The 15,438-nt window shown below is 39.2% G+C and overlaps 1 protein-coding gene and 1 long non-coding RNA gene across 3 annotated transcripts in view; one reads left to right on the plus strand and one right to left on the minus strand.

Moving 5' to 3' along the window:
- The window catches only part of LOC141583197 (uncharacterized), a 776,849-nt gene that overhangs the window by 271,762 nt on the left and 489,649 nt on the right, over positions 1-15,438 (plus strand). The window lies entirely within an intron of this gene.
- LOC141583205 (tripartite motif-containing protein 43-like) lies at positions 9,302-12,920 on the minus strand. The gene is made up of 4 exons (XM_074392529.1): positions 12,678-12,920; positions 11,662-11,684; positions 11,034-11,131; positions 9,302-9,931 (listed from the first exon to the last, which is right to left on the minus strand). The coding sequence occupies exons 1-4, from the start codon at positions 12,918-12,920 to the stop codon at positions 9,438-9,440; spliced, it is 858 nt and encodes a 285-aa protein (XP_074248630.1). The 3' UTR covers positions 9,302-9,437.

Genomic DNA, 15,438 nt, shown 5'->3' on the forward strand with positions numbered 1-15,438 from the left:
TACCTCAACACCTTACCATGAAATTTAATTATATGAGTTAAATAAAATACAATTTGACATTTAATGCTCACATTGAACTTATATCTGTTCCCATAGAGAACTATACACCTTATGCATTATATTGCAAAAACATTAACAATGGAAACATATTCATGTTGCTTAAAATAGTCTTGTATACACTAACCTGAATTTTTATTAATACATCCAATGAAATAAAATAGTCTCAAGTACAATTTAATATATATCTTTACTTTTACATTTTATGTATCACAAAATGGTGCAGTAAAGTATGAAAAATATATTGAGCTGCTATCTAGGAGACTATAATAATTAAATAGTCCTGTGTCCTAAATAATCAAACTACTCTGAAAGCATATTTGTTTTTTATTAGTGTCACATTTCTGTGTAATATTTAAATTTCCTTGAAAGCCAAAGTAAATAATTTAAAGCATATCCTAATTATAAACATAAAATTGAACAATGTCAAGGTATAATTTAAAAATTTAGAACAGATTTTAAATAACAGTTGTAGATATTAACAGAAATATGGAATCAGTTACCTTTAATACTGGACTTTTAATTTTACATATTTTTTCTCGAGTTCAAAGTAGAAAATATGATGGAAGGGTCACAGGATCCTTAGGGTGTCACTTTTCCAGCTCAGAACCAGCCACCTTTCCATCTGTGGCTGGTAGCATCTTTGCTTGAGCTCTTTTCAGGTCACGGGGCTGGTTCCATCCACTAGGCCCAGCAGGCTGTGCTTGGCTCATGCTAGCAGCTCAGATTCTGTGCCTGCCAAGAGTGAGCAAGGCATAGAGCAGTGAGGTGTGTGTAAGCCAGTGTGGGTTCTGGCCACTGCTCACAGCCAGGTGTGCCAGCTGTGGCAGAGTGGGCAGCTCTAGGCCCTGGCACAGGTGCTGGCACCCAGTGAGGCTGTGGCTGGACCAGGTGTATTAAAATTATCTTCCACTGTGGGTGCCAGGCAGCTTGGAGACACCAGACACTGCAGAGCCTCAAAGAGTGTCAGCCCTGGCTTGGGGAGCACCTAGATCTAGGCTTCCAAAAGGGCCACTGCTCTTCTCTCTTCTCTCCTTTTAGTGATGAGTAGGGGCCATGTTTCATCCCCGTTTGTGTTATAGCTCTTTCAGTCCCATCATTTGGCAGGTCCTGAGTTTTTGTTCAACGTCCAAGTAGAATGAGTGGAAAACTGGAAGGTGAGCATGACAGAGAGAAGCTTCACTGAGCAACAAAACAGCTCACCAGAGATCCAAAGTGAGTAGCTCTTTCTTGCAGCTGGTAGTGCCGATGTCTGTGTGAGTCTGGCTGAGTCTGGGGTTTTTATATGCTCAGAAGGGAGGAATTGAGTGCTGATTGATCAATAGGTGGCCGTGGATGAGCCAAAAAAAGCACCATAAGTTCTCACTCCAAACCACAGACTCCACCTGGAACTGGTAACCCATCCCTGGCTTGAAGGTTGAGTTTCAACAGGGACCCACCCTTTGTGCCCAAGAACCTGTCTGCCTGCCACCATCTGCATTCAGTACAACTCAACCACTCTGTTTTCACAGAGGAGAACTTGCAACCCTGTGCCAAGCTGCCATTAGCCCCTTCCAGTCTCCCTCCTGTGCTCCTTGGCACCCAAAATCTGGAAGACACCAAGGCAGTGGTGGGGGATATTGTCAGTGCTGTCTTTAGTATGTGCACAACTGGCTGGGTTGCAACAGCACTCGGGCTTGACCACAGCTTTCCTCCAAAATTATTGCAGGTGCCAAGGGAAAGGCAGAGTCCAGGGAGTAAGAACAGAGACATCTGAGCCACTTGGGGGAGAGGCGCTTCCTGGTCCCCAAGAGTGCAGGGATCCTGAGTCTGGAGCTGCAGCTGGATAGCTGCAGCTGTGTCCCTGAGCCTAGCTCTTCTGCCTCACCAACTCAGCAGGGGGCAGGCTTCCCACCTGTTCCTGGCTCCCGCTGGCTCCATGGAGTGTGCAGCCCTGGCTGTGCCTCCCCCACTGCAGCTGGCACCCCCACAGAGGCTGCTCCAGATAGGCCACCACTGCCATCAGAGGCAATTGTTTTAAAAACTACATTTTATTTAATGAATGATATTAAACACAAAGAGCTAATTTTAGAAATAAATTGTGTTTTCCATGTTATAGTTACCCAGTGACTATGGAAATTAAATATGTATTACAAACTGAAAGTGAGAAAATCAAGACATAAAATTTTGTTTGTTTAGCCCATTGAAAATAAAAGTCAGAATATGCTTCAGTAAGGCTACCTGTGAATTAAAAAAACATAATTATTACAACAATCTATTACGGTTATTCCTTAAGTGATTCCTAGAAGTGACAATAATTCATGCTCTTAAACTAATGATTTCATTTTTTTTCTCACAGATTAAATATAAGCATATATATTTATAGCCAATTTAAAATATTTTTGACATGTGAAGTAGAGCATGGCATCAATGATGATACCAATAAGAAATTAAAATATAGCATATTATATTAAAAGTTGCTGTTTATAAACGTTGTATTATTGGTATGTCATTTGCACATTTTTTCTCAACAAGTCTTGCTATGACCATGAAGACAGAAAGCACTGTAGCTATAGCAAACAGAAAGATATTTAATAAAGGAATTTAGAAACAGCTCTTATAAAATAGCTGTTTTATAGAAAATCTGAGGAAGAAAAAGCCAAGGAAATCTGCCAGTGACTTCTAGAAGACCAAAATTGTTTAGTTAACATGGGAAGTAGTCATTGATTTTCTCAGACTTCTGCAGCACTAGTGGGAGTATTTTGATAGACAATGTCCACAGTCACTAGCAAAACCTTATGTCTGTCATATGCATGTCCTGTCCCATGTGATTCTTTGCTGCACCCACGTGAACAGGAGTGATACTTGCTTCTGTTATCCCCTCCAATGCTTTTGTTAATGCCTTGTATTTGTGGAATACAATCTAAAATTCTGCTGGCAGGAATTATGAAGAAATAGATGTTCTGGGCTTCTAGTCTCTACGACGCTGGGAAAAGAATACACAGAAAATTTATTATTGAGTGGCTAAAAGACAAAATGAAACAAACTCAAAATAGTTTTTAAGGTTTATACCTTTTAAAACAATTACATGGGACCTTAAAGATACTCTACCTAAGCAATACAATCTCCATTGCAGGGTATTAATCAACACACTTAACTATGTAGTCTCTTCAAGGAAGCTCAACCATATCTGAAAAAGAAAGAATTGCAGTCCATATATATAATTGTTATTAGAGAACCTTTGTTTTTGTTCTTGAGAAAAATCTGAGAATTCTCTCTTCTGTGTTATTCTTGTCTCTTGTTTATAATTGTCTCTATTTTTATATGCATAGTGAGAGTTAGAGCTACAAATAAGTATATATACCTAAGATCTTTATGGATTTGTGCATTGTAGACATTTTGTGCAAATCAAATGATACAATATGTGGTTCTTTGTGTCTTGTTTCTGGCATTTCACATAATTTATCCAAGGCATTCATATTGTAAACAATGTGTTTTACTCACCTATTTAAACTAAGTTGGGGTAGAAGAATAAAGTGCTGAATATCTCAGTTACTGAACTCATTAGAGCTCTTAGTTTTCTCTTGAAGTCTGATCTAGATGGGTAGATCCAAGTATCTGGCTGATTATGTCTCTAAATCCTAATCATTCATTACTTTTCAGAAAACCTCAAACAAAAGCATTTTGGGAAATTCCTCCCACCATCTGTAGACCAGACAGTTATTATTACACACTCTAAGAATATTATGCTAGCTCCTCATAATATCCAACAAATTCTCATTCAATTTGTAGATATTACTATGAAACTGTACATTCTAAAATGGTAAGGCCAGAATTGGTCTTATTTGCCACTATATTCTCACTTTCTAATGCAATTCTTAGAACATAATACATACTACATGTGCAGCTAACAAATATATGAACAAATAAAAGACCTAATATAAAGAAATATTGCATTGAAGTTTCCAAGAACATAATGAATGAAAATTCTAAGTGATGAATGCCAACAAAATCAAGAAATAGATTGAATGCCAGATTCACTGTCTAAGAAAATATCATTATGTTTAGGTTTTAAATAATTACAACAAAATTTTATTTCATAGTGCTGATTTTGAAACTTTTCCGGGATCTTCAATTTATTAAAAAAAGATAAAGTGATAGGGAAGGAGAAAATAAAACTTAAAATGAGGAGGCTACCATCACTTAAACTATCATATGTTCTATGGTTTGGCTCCTTTCTGTGAAATCCCATGTTGAAACTGATCTCCAGTTTATCAGTGTTGAGAGGTAGAGCCTACTCCGAGGTGTTTGGGTCATGGGAATGCCTTCATGTTTTTGGGCTGAGATGGGGTTGTGAAGTTTAGCTTCAGCAGGAATGATTATGTTTCTGAGAGAGCAAGTTGTTTTTTAAAAAATCTGTCTTCCTGGTTTCTCTCTCTTGCTTTCTCTCTCACCACATAATGTCTCTGAACCTGCCTGCTTCTTCTCCACTTCCTGGAATAAATGAACTCTACCAGAGTCCCTCACCAGGTCCATCTGCCCAATCTTAGACTTTCAGTAGCCAGGATTGTGGGCATTGACTTCTTTCTATTACAAAATACCTAACCTCAGGAATTCTGTTATAGAAACACAAAGTGTAATAAACCAATGTATATAGTAGATTACAAAGTAAAAGGCAGTATAAATTACTTATGGAATGGATAGTACAAAATCTATTTACATTTGAAAGAATAATCTAGTAGATAGAGAATGCAGATTTTTATAGTACAATGAGATACCCATGTCTCAGAAAGAGAGAGAGAGAGAGAGAGAGTTAGAAAGTAGTAAAATAATTTTCAGCATAGTTTGCAGAATAAAGGTGGACTGAAATATGAACACATCTTCAAAAAAAAAGAAAGCAAATAAAATTTTGGAGCATATTCATAAAATAAATGTGGACTGAAATGTGAAGACATTATAAAATCTATAATATTCTCAACCCCAGGAAATCAGGGTTCATTTCTCACAGATAATCAGTCATGTGAAGTCCTTCATTGAACCTGTTAAGCTAAGAGCCAGATCTCCCTAATCTATGGAAGTTTATTTAAAGCTTATTTGACAGGCATCACTGAACAAAAGGAAAGTTGAGTCCTGAGTGGGTGCACACCTGGGTGATTGGGAAAAATGTTGAAGCCAGAACATATGGGTTCAGTCCTTTATACTTCATATTCCCAGTGTCCTCACACAGCCTCATTAAGTCTCCCATTTTTCTGTGGCTCCACTATAAACTGGCTGGGGTGTCTGCCTCCCATACTCTGAGGGTGACTGAGAACCACCATGGCTCTCCAAACTAAGACTAGGAGACACAGCAAGGCTTAGGAGCCTAGGGGAGCAGCCTGTGGTGTCATTTGAGATGTTCTGGGAGCTGAAAAGTAGCATTGTGTCACAACTCTACAAATTGAGGACAACATACAGGAAGGTGATTCACAGGCTAAAGCCCAAGTCCTAGATTGTGAATCCCTTAGCCGAGACCTTCAGCATTTTCTGCTTTCTTTTGAGGCAGGTTGGAGAGCTCCAGTGATCCTTGAGATCTGTGACTGCTGCATGTCACGATCATGGCATCTTAGAACCCTGAGTGTGAGAACCAATGAAACCTCCGTCCCAGGTGATATGCAAATGTGTCCTTTCTCTAATCAATCTTCTAATGCAAATGTTAGAAGTTTTAAAGAACTTTGTTAAATTTTTTAATTTTTTTAAATTGTACTTTAGGTTCTAGGGTCCATGTGCAGATCATGCAGGGTTGTTGCATAGGTGCATACTATATGTGGCATTTCTCCCCATGTTATCCCTCCCCACACTCCCTACCCCCTGCTGTCCCTCCCCTAGCCTCCCCCAACTGCCCCCAGTGTGTGATGCTCCTCTCCCTGAGTTACATGTTTGCATTGTTCAACACCCGCCTGTGAGTGAGAACATGTGGTGTTTCGTTTTCTGTTCTTGTGTCAATTTGCTAAGAATGATGGTTTCTAGATTCATCCAAGTCCCTACAAAGGACATGAACTCATTGTTTTTCATGGCAGTGTGGTATTCCATGGTGCATATGTGCCACATTTTCTTTGTCCAGTCTATCATTGATGAGCATTTGGGTTGGTTCCAGGTCTTTGCTATTGTACACAGGGCAGCAATGAATACACATGTGCATGTGTCTTTATAGTAGAACGATTTATAGTTCTTTGGGTTTTAAAATGCTTTTTCTGGCACTTTCACTTACTGCTATCTTAAACCTGGGTTCTCTCTCAATGATTTGCTCTTTTTTTCCTTGCCTCCTCATAAGTTTCTGTTATTTCTCTTATTCCCATTTATTTGCTTTTTTTTTTGGCTGAACTACCTTTACAGTTTCTCTGTCTTATAGCTGTTTGTTTAAGTAAATTTTAACCATTTTGCAAGGTACTGATCCAATTATTTTATATAGGTGCAGGATATGTGTGTGTGTGTGTGTGTGTGTGTGTGTGTGTGTGTGTGTGTACACACAATTACTGTGTATATATCAACACTATATTATGTAAATATACGCATAACACACCCATGGAGTCCACATCCACACACATTGCTTTGAGAAAGGCACTTTGTTCTGGGAATGAGGCTTATAAGCAGTGGGTGTGGGAATCAAAGTGAGGCAGTTTAACTTCAAGACATTGCTCTAAACCATGACACCATATTACTCTCAGCTGTCTTTTTCACTTTGGATACTGATATACAACAGACACTTCATGCTAATTCCGGGAAATGATCATTTTGAAATGTGCAGGAAATGTTGCCTGTTCCCTTCTTTATCTGGATCCCTTCTTCACTATGACTTTGCTTTTTCTCACCTAGGATTACTTTTCTGACACATGCATGGGTACATCCCATTAAAGTAAGAGAGTTGTACTTTGTGTAAGGCACTGACAGAATCTCTCTTTCTCCATATACACCTGAACGTGACTGTCCTCTTTCTCCGTTCCAATTGTTTAACCCCAAATACCTTTTACCTTTTCAGATGTCACAAGGATGTGACTGAGTAGTTTCAAGGGCATCCACTTTTGCTTCCTCCTCCTACCTTTGAATCCTGCATCTGCATTGCTGGGTCTCAGGCCAAAGAGGAAACCCTTGTTTCCCATTCCAGGATATTTTGATGACCAACTTTTCTTATGTTGAGAATTTGAAGGACAAGGGCAGATAATGAGAAATGGATAGACAGGGACCTGTGTTCTGAGACCTGGGCCAGAGGACTGATGGAGGTGGAGAAGAATCTCAGTGATTCTGGCAGGCATCATGGATCACGAAGGGCCAGAGGAGTGGAACATATGGGCACAGGGTGAGAGGCCTGTGACAGGACACAGCCTATCTCCTTCACAGCAGAATGTTAATAGGCATTAGATTTTAATAAACAGAGAACATATCTCTGAGTCAGCATCAAACATTTCTACAGTCCAGAAGAAGGAATAGCCACAGCACCTAACCTCACCTTCCCTTGTGAGTATGGGAGTCACAGGGCAGTGAGAATGGAACAGCGTTTATCTGAGGTTAAAGCCAATGCTTCTCTCTCTTTAGTCCACACTTACAGTAAGGTCCATTGGATGCCGTGGCTACAAGTTTCTGAACTTCTGGCTTTTGAAGGAAAGACTTTTTCACCCTCTGTGCTGAAGGTATTCTATGTATTATGAAATCTGGTTAGTGGCTCTTACCATCAAGAAATCTTGAAAAGTACAAGGCACTCAGAAGGCCTACATTAATAGTTTCCAGCCACTTAGAGACATCAGAGGGGTTCCTGCCAAGGGTGCACTGACCTTTTTCATCTCACTGTCCTAGAGTTAGTGGGTCTGTCTCTGGTCATCTTGAAGGAGATGGATCATCCTTCACTCCCTCTACTTCAGTATCTTGTGCATCTTCCTCAATGGTTTTGCCATGTTGTTTTCATAATGATTGTTCAGTTGATACTAAATCTTGAAAAAAAATTCCAAAAGAATATTTAATTCTTTTTTGGTCTCAATTGTCAATTGCCCTTTTACACGAATCTGGAGCAGATCTAAAGGGCTTCTTAGAGCTCATGTTTTATAGGACCACAGTCTCTGGATGTAGATCCTCAATGTCCACTTCTTAAAGATACATTCCATCCCACATTCTCTTCCTATGATGTAACTTCAAGACTGCTACTGTTGAATGTTCTAGTCCCTTTACTTTGTGTAGTGTTGTGACTATAGCTGATGTTTTACTCTAGCATAATAACACTTCTCCTGACTCTGTGGGAATCTTCACTGTGGAAAGGTAACTACCATGCTGTGAGCAAGCCCAAGTGGCTATGTGAAGAGGCCCTTTGAATATATTCGAGGTAACAGCCCCAACTGAGGAACCCCAGACATCAGTCAGGATCATCTGCTAGACTGGGAGTGGAACATCTGTTGCCATTATTTAATTGGTGATCATGAAAATGACCATGTGGTAGGTAGACAGACTCAGTTGACTCACTAGAATCTGGGTTTTTATCAGAACTGGGTTTTGCTTGTTTTGTCTTGTTTTCTTTTTTCCTGACACTAATGTGTTCCCACTGTAACATGAGGTGATGATGATGTCTCAGGTCTAGGTTATCAGTGAGAATTCACAATCTGTGTGAATTTTAAGTATAAACACATTTTAAAGCAGACAGTCTGCTCCTCTGTCTATTTTCCCCTGGGTGATGCTGTTTGCTTTTTTAAACAGCTACAGAAGTCAATGTGGGTTAAACCTTTTGGGTTCTAGCTCAGGCATTGCTGGCAAGTTCTCAGAGAAGCAAGGCTCCTCAGGCTGCACCATTTGGCCCATGTCTGCAGATGGCTGTTCTATCTAGGTTTTTGTAAGTTCTCTCTGATGTTCACACAGTGATAAAAATCACTTAATAATGCATTTCTCAGAATGTGTTTTTGTCACCATAGGACACATGCCTGTTAAATCCTCATTTTTGCCCAAAGATTCAGTGACAATTTAGGTGTAAAATAAATGTTCCCCCTAAAGTGATGAGGTGCAGACTTTATTGTATCAATAGGAGGGAGCTCCCACACTTGCAAATGCATTGTACAAAATCCTGTCTGTCCATGATGTGCAAATTATGTTCCTGCCTGAGATCATTCAGCTGGAATCACACACCCACATATTTCCAGAATTCCATCCAATAAATTCACAAAGCAGTTGAAAATCACAATATACACTTTAGGTAATGGGCCATTAGAGATTATTTTAATTGTAGAAAAGCATACAAAACTATTTTGCATTTTACATATTTTTTATTTAACTGTAATAAAGTGACACTAAAACAGAAAAAAAGCCCGAACAGTATGATTCCTTTGCTTGAACAGTGAAGGACTCCCTTGTACATGCAGTTCCCAAACAGTCAGCTTTCTTTATCTTAATCATCTGTGGCCAGTGTAAAAGACAGGCCTGACAGGGAAATTTAAGGAGCCATCCGGGTAACACCATATGAGGGAATTCTTGGCTACATTCAAAAAACTCAGATTTCCACTTTCAAAATCCAGAAACACACCAACCCGGCCCAGAGGTTTCTCTACATAGTGAGGAAGCATTGGAGAGCTGGTTAAGAGACGGAAATGATGATTCACCTTCACACATAAAAGAAGAAATATGTCCACAGATGTAATCATGGTGCCATTATTCCTTATCTGGGAGTCCTTACAGACACCCAGAGCCCAGTCCCAAGAGTCGTCCACATCCAGCTCCCAATAGTGTTTCCCAGAGGAGAAGCCCTGGGCTCCCCATGCAGCAAAATAGTCAGGTCTGTCAGAATTCACAGATCCACCTTCCCGTTCAGGTCTACACATCCAACTTCTCACATCCTCAAACAGGCTGATATTGTGATTGCTTACTTCATAATTGAAGGAAATTTCCACTGTAGAAAAAAGAGAATGTTCCAGTGAAAAGCAGCTTCTACATTCTTAGGTTCAGATAAGAAAGAGACTCTCACTAGAAACCACAGGTCAAGATTAAAAGGCAACTTTTGTCTGGAAAAATGTTGGAATCAGAGGGTGTTAGGATACCTGCATAAGTACATGGCTAAACTACAAGGACCACAATTTCTATAAACTCAAAAATATAAGGGGAGGATTGTCATGCCTAAGTCTAGTCAGCTACTTCTTATAACAACTGAAAAACTGGAAGCTCTTGCACTGCATCCAAGTCCATGGCAATAAAATATATGTGCATTTCCTCTTCCCTGTCAGGGAAGAGCAGGAGGCTGGGGACAGGAGACGAGGTGGGGAGCCATTCTTACACCTAAATCAATTATCACTTTGCCAGAAATATGATCTGCCACTTAAGTAAGCAAATTCATACTTAAAGAGAAAATCTGAATCCATCTTCTGGAAAGTGCAGATTCCTTGCAGGAATTATCTGACTTTCATGCTGGATTTCAGCACAGACTTCTTTTATCTGCCTGATTGATCATGATCTGTCCTGGAGTTCTATCTAAGGCCTCATCAACCACCAAATCACTTTCCTATTGTTTGCAGATTCTCAGATTTGCATTGTTATTTAAGTTACTCATGGGTGTTTTGGTTGATTAAAATGCACATGATTAAAATTACAAATGCTATGAAACTTCACCTGAAGTTTACTTAAAAAAAAAAACACTGTCACCAAATCACAATCATTAACAGCACTTAATTTGAAGTTGAAATGTCCTGAATTAACTCAGTTCTGTATACCTCATGTAATACTTGTATACATGAAATTTTGTCAGAGAATGTTTCTAAGTCCTAAGGAGCCATTCTGCATGTTTTATGTTTTTCTAAGTAATATGTTATATGGCTGATTCTTATTACATTTTACCAGCTTTTAGTTTAGTCTCTTTGATGATAGTGAAACTATAAATATAAAGACTTATTCACAAACTAGTTTCTTCCAGATGAAATATCATTACACTAGGAAAACTGCCCATAGAAACCATACTTGAAGACATTACATATTGATCCCAGCAAGACAGCGACACTCACCTCGGAAGCGGTTGAGCCTGTGCACCAGTCCAGTGATGGGCCCTGCAGTTAACTCTGGATTCACAGGCTGGGGCATGTGCAGCAGCACGGACTCGCTCCTGCAAGGAAGCAGGTGCAGTTGGTTAACCTTTCTGGTGTCTGTGTTTAAGAAAAGATTCCAACAGGAAATCCTTCATTCAAACCCACTTCTGATATTGTCATGTAACTCCACAATCCTAGGATGGGTTTATGGCTCTCTTAGGGAATCTTTCTAAGGATTCACTCCATTTCTAACCTACTACCACTGAAAGATAATTGCCTCTCTCTCTATCTGCCACCAAATAGTTTGTTTCTAATTATGATTCTGAATCTTAAAATTAGGCAACTATATCCTAGTAACTTCTGCATTGAACTCTTCAAAACATTACCCCCTGAGTCACTTGGGAAAGTAAGAAAAGATTAAAATCTGATACAGGGCATAAGAAAACATATTCAACATAACACACGAACACCTGAGTACACACACATACACACACAATCACACTGACACATTATGTTAACAAATTATGTTTTCACTTTGTTGAAAACAGCTTGATGTTTTTCATAGCACACCTTGTGCTTCGGCCTGCAATGATGACCAAAAACATACCTTGCCATGATGTCTCCCAAATCCTGTAAAGAGAGAGAGAAAAAAGATACTTCTTTAGAAAGTTGTTATTCTGGCTGGGTGTAGTGGCTCATATCTGTATTTCCAACGCTTTGGGAGGCCAAGGTGAATGGATCACCTGAGGACAGGAGATCCTGACTAGCCTGGCCAACATGGCAAAACCTCATCTCTGATAAAAATACAAAAAAAGTAACTGGGTGTCATGGTGCATGCCTGTAGTCCCAGCTACTGGGGAGGGTGTGGCAGGAGAATTGCTTGAACACAGGAGGTAGAGGTTGCAATGAGTTGAGATTAGGCCACTGCACTCAGACTGGGTGACAGAACAACACTCTGTCTCAAAAGAAGGAAGCAAATGAACACACAAGTTGTTAGATTCTACCTGTCTAGTCTTTAGGTTTTGAAAACTTTCGAAGTACTACGTACTATCACTGCAGGTCTTTTAAAATGTATTCTCATTTCTCACATTAATACCAGTAAGACCAATTGACAGAATCTGTTTCTGATAAATTCAGGACCCTGGATCTGAGTGAGAGAGAAAGGTTGAGTAGTGACTGTGCATTGCTGCAGCTGTCTACAATGTGGTCTTTTTCAGGGCTAGTTCCTGAGGGGTAATGTGGCTCAAGTCAAGGGCATTTCAAACCTAGGACTGCCCAAAAAAAGGAAGAAGGAAATGTTAGTTTCTTCATAATTTCTATGTATCATCCAACATAGATAAAAATATTATTTTCACATGAATGTTTTCTCTTCCAGAGTTTTAATGAAATGAACTGGAGAAGGAAGCTTGAGGTGGAAAATGTTCTGTGGAAATCTATCTGCACAGCTCCCTAAAGCTTTGTTTCTATGATTAGGTTAGGAGTTGTAGTTTATCTCTATAACTAGGTGGGAATGTCTATCACCATCAATGCAGGAGATGAAGTATGTCTTTGGTACCCAATGAAAAGCAAAGATGTAAATGTCAGCTAATATGGAGTGTCTCAAGGGACATCCTCAGTTCTTACCTGGAGCAGCTCCACATCTGGTTTATGACACATTTCCATTAGTTCCCGATACATTTCTTTCAAGTGCTTCTTCTTTTGATGCATGTTGATGCAACTTCTCTGGAGTTGTGGAAATATCTCTTCGTGTTCCTTGCCCAGTCTCTCTAAATGTTGTTTTTCTTCCTTATGGAGAACTGGATGCACCTTCATATACTCAACCCTGATCATCTGTGCACGAAGAAGGGCATAGGCCTGGAGAGACATGGATTTTGTAGGTTACATACCCAGGTCGACTTCCACCTCACAGAACCCACTAATTCATCCTGACCTTTCCTTCGTTTAATTTTCATTCTTTACAAACACTAGGATAAGTTAAAAAGATCTTCCTTAGGGGAGACCAGGATGGTTGAAAGGAAGCTTCTCTGGAGTGCAGCTCCCACTGAGTGAGACACAGAACCAGAGCGATATCCACAGTCCACCCATCTGACAAAGGGCTAATACCCAGAATCTACAAAGAACTAAAACAGATTTACAGGAAAAAAAACCAACAAACCCATCCAACAGTGGGCAAAGGATATGAACAGATACATTTCAAAAGAAGATATATGTGAGGCCAAGAAACATGAAAAATGCTCATCATCACTGGGCATTAGAGAAATGCAAACCAAAACCACATTGAGATACCACCTCACATCAGTTAGAATGGCGATCATTAAAAAATCAGGAGACAACAGATGCTGGAGAGGATGTGGAGAAATAGGAATGCTTTTACACTGTTGATGGGAGTGTAAATTAGTTCAACCATTGTGGAAGACAGTGTGGCAATTCCTCAAGGATCTAGAAATAGAAATTCCACTTGACCCAGCAATCTCATTACTCGGTGTATACCTAAAGGACTAGAAATCATTCTATTATAAAGACACATGCACACATGTGTTCATTGCAGCCCTGTGTACAATAGCAAAGACCTGAAACCAACCCAAATGCCCATTGATGATAGACTGGACAAAAAAAATGTAGCACATATACACTATGGAATACTATGCAGCTATAAAAAATGATGAGTTTGTGTCCTTTGTTGGGACATGGATGAACCTGGAAACCATCATTCTCAAAAAACTGACACAAGAACAGAAAATCAAACACCACATGTTCTCACTCATAGGTGGATGTTGAACAATGAGAACATGTGGACACAGAGATGGGAGCATCACACACTGAGGTCCATTGTGGGTGCTGAGGGGAATAGTGGGAGGGAAGGTAGGAGGGATAACGTGGGGAGAAATGTCAGTTATAGGTGATGGGGGGATGGGGGCAACAAACCACCTTGCCATGAATGTACCTATGCAACAATCTTCCATGACCTGCACATGTACCCCAGAACCTAAAAAAAGACCTTCCTTCAAAATATTTATAATTCATCAATTCTTGAACACCTGCATAAAAGCCCTTTAGATTTAAATGTTTAAATATATGTCCTCTCAAATCTGAAATACCACTAGAAAACAAGTAAAATTTATCATTGATTGTTAAATCATCATCAACAATATATATATTTGTTACTCAATTAGTCTGTAGTCTCAAATCTTTGTCCTTCACAGCCTAAACAGTCATTCTTAGTAAATGTTGTCAGTATATTCTAATCAGGGTCAGAAGCCATCACACAAAAAAGATCTCAATAAACATTGTAGCCCCTATCTCTGAAACTGACTACCTCTGCTCTGTCTCCTCCCTTCTTCTGTCTAAAGCTACAGTCTCGCCTCACCATTCTAAGAACATGAATCCCCATTCCATTGTGTTTCTCCTCCCAATATTGACAAACTGTTCTCTCACTCCCCTCGTCATTTTCGTTTCTTCTCCTCAGCTTTTCATCATGTTACATTTTCTCCTACTCAAACAGGCATCATGGTCTGGGTCCTTTGCTACCAGATTTCACTAGCACAGGCATAGTTCTTAAATTACTGTTTCCACCCACTTTTTTCCCTAGGAGCAACATCATATTTACCGCTAAATGCCTTTATTTCTCATTTATGTATTATTTAATCCGTATTACATAATTCATCTCATACAGAAACCTCTGCCTGAAATACTGATTAATTTTAAGCACATACTGGCCTCTCAGAATTTACATATATATATATATTTATATATGTAAATATACATATATATATATTTACTTATCTGAAAAACATTTCCAGAACACCTGAAAATTGTTATGCTGAACAGTCAGGTTGTTTCCCAGGCTATAAATAAACATATGACAAAATCTGGCATATGAGAATTTCAACTCAAGTTGCTAATATAAATGTTCTCGGCATGCCTGTCTCAAACATGTCCTGAAGACACATGATCTCATACTTACACTCCAGAGGATGTTTGTTTTTTCCTCCTCACTTAGATTTCTCTGATTTTCTTGAATTTTTTCCCATAAAATCCTCATTTGTTTTAAGAGCTTCTCCTGCAAAAGAATTATGAGGGTGAGCAACAGAAAATCAAATACCATAGATTCCATACTCTGAGTGAGATATGCAGGCAAGGGTTAAAATGTATGAACAGACTAGAGAGAGGAAAATAAATCAAGTTTTTTCACTGCTCATCCTCGGTATTTTCAAATCTGAGGTTTCAGATGTATAACAGTTTAGGGAACTGGTGAGTGAAGATTTCTTGTAACCTAGGTAATGATCAGTGAAACACCCTTCCACTATGCTGGCCGCCTGCTTTTGTCATTTGTCCAGTAAGATTAAATACATTTCCAAAATGTATTTTCTTTGTTCTTGTAGTT

Source organism: Saimiri boliviensis, assembly GCF_048565385.1.
Source record: "Saimiri boliviensis isolate mSaiBol1 chromosome 19 unlocalized genomic scaffold, mSaiBol1.pri SUPER_19_unloc_1, whole genome shotgun sequence".
Lineage (NCBI taxonomy): Eukaryota > Metazoa > Chordata > Mammalia > Primates > Cebidae > Saimiri > Saimiri boliviensis.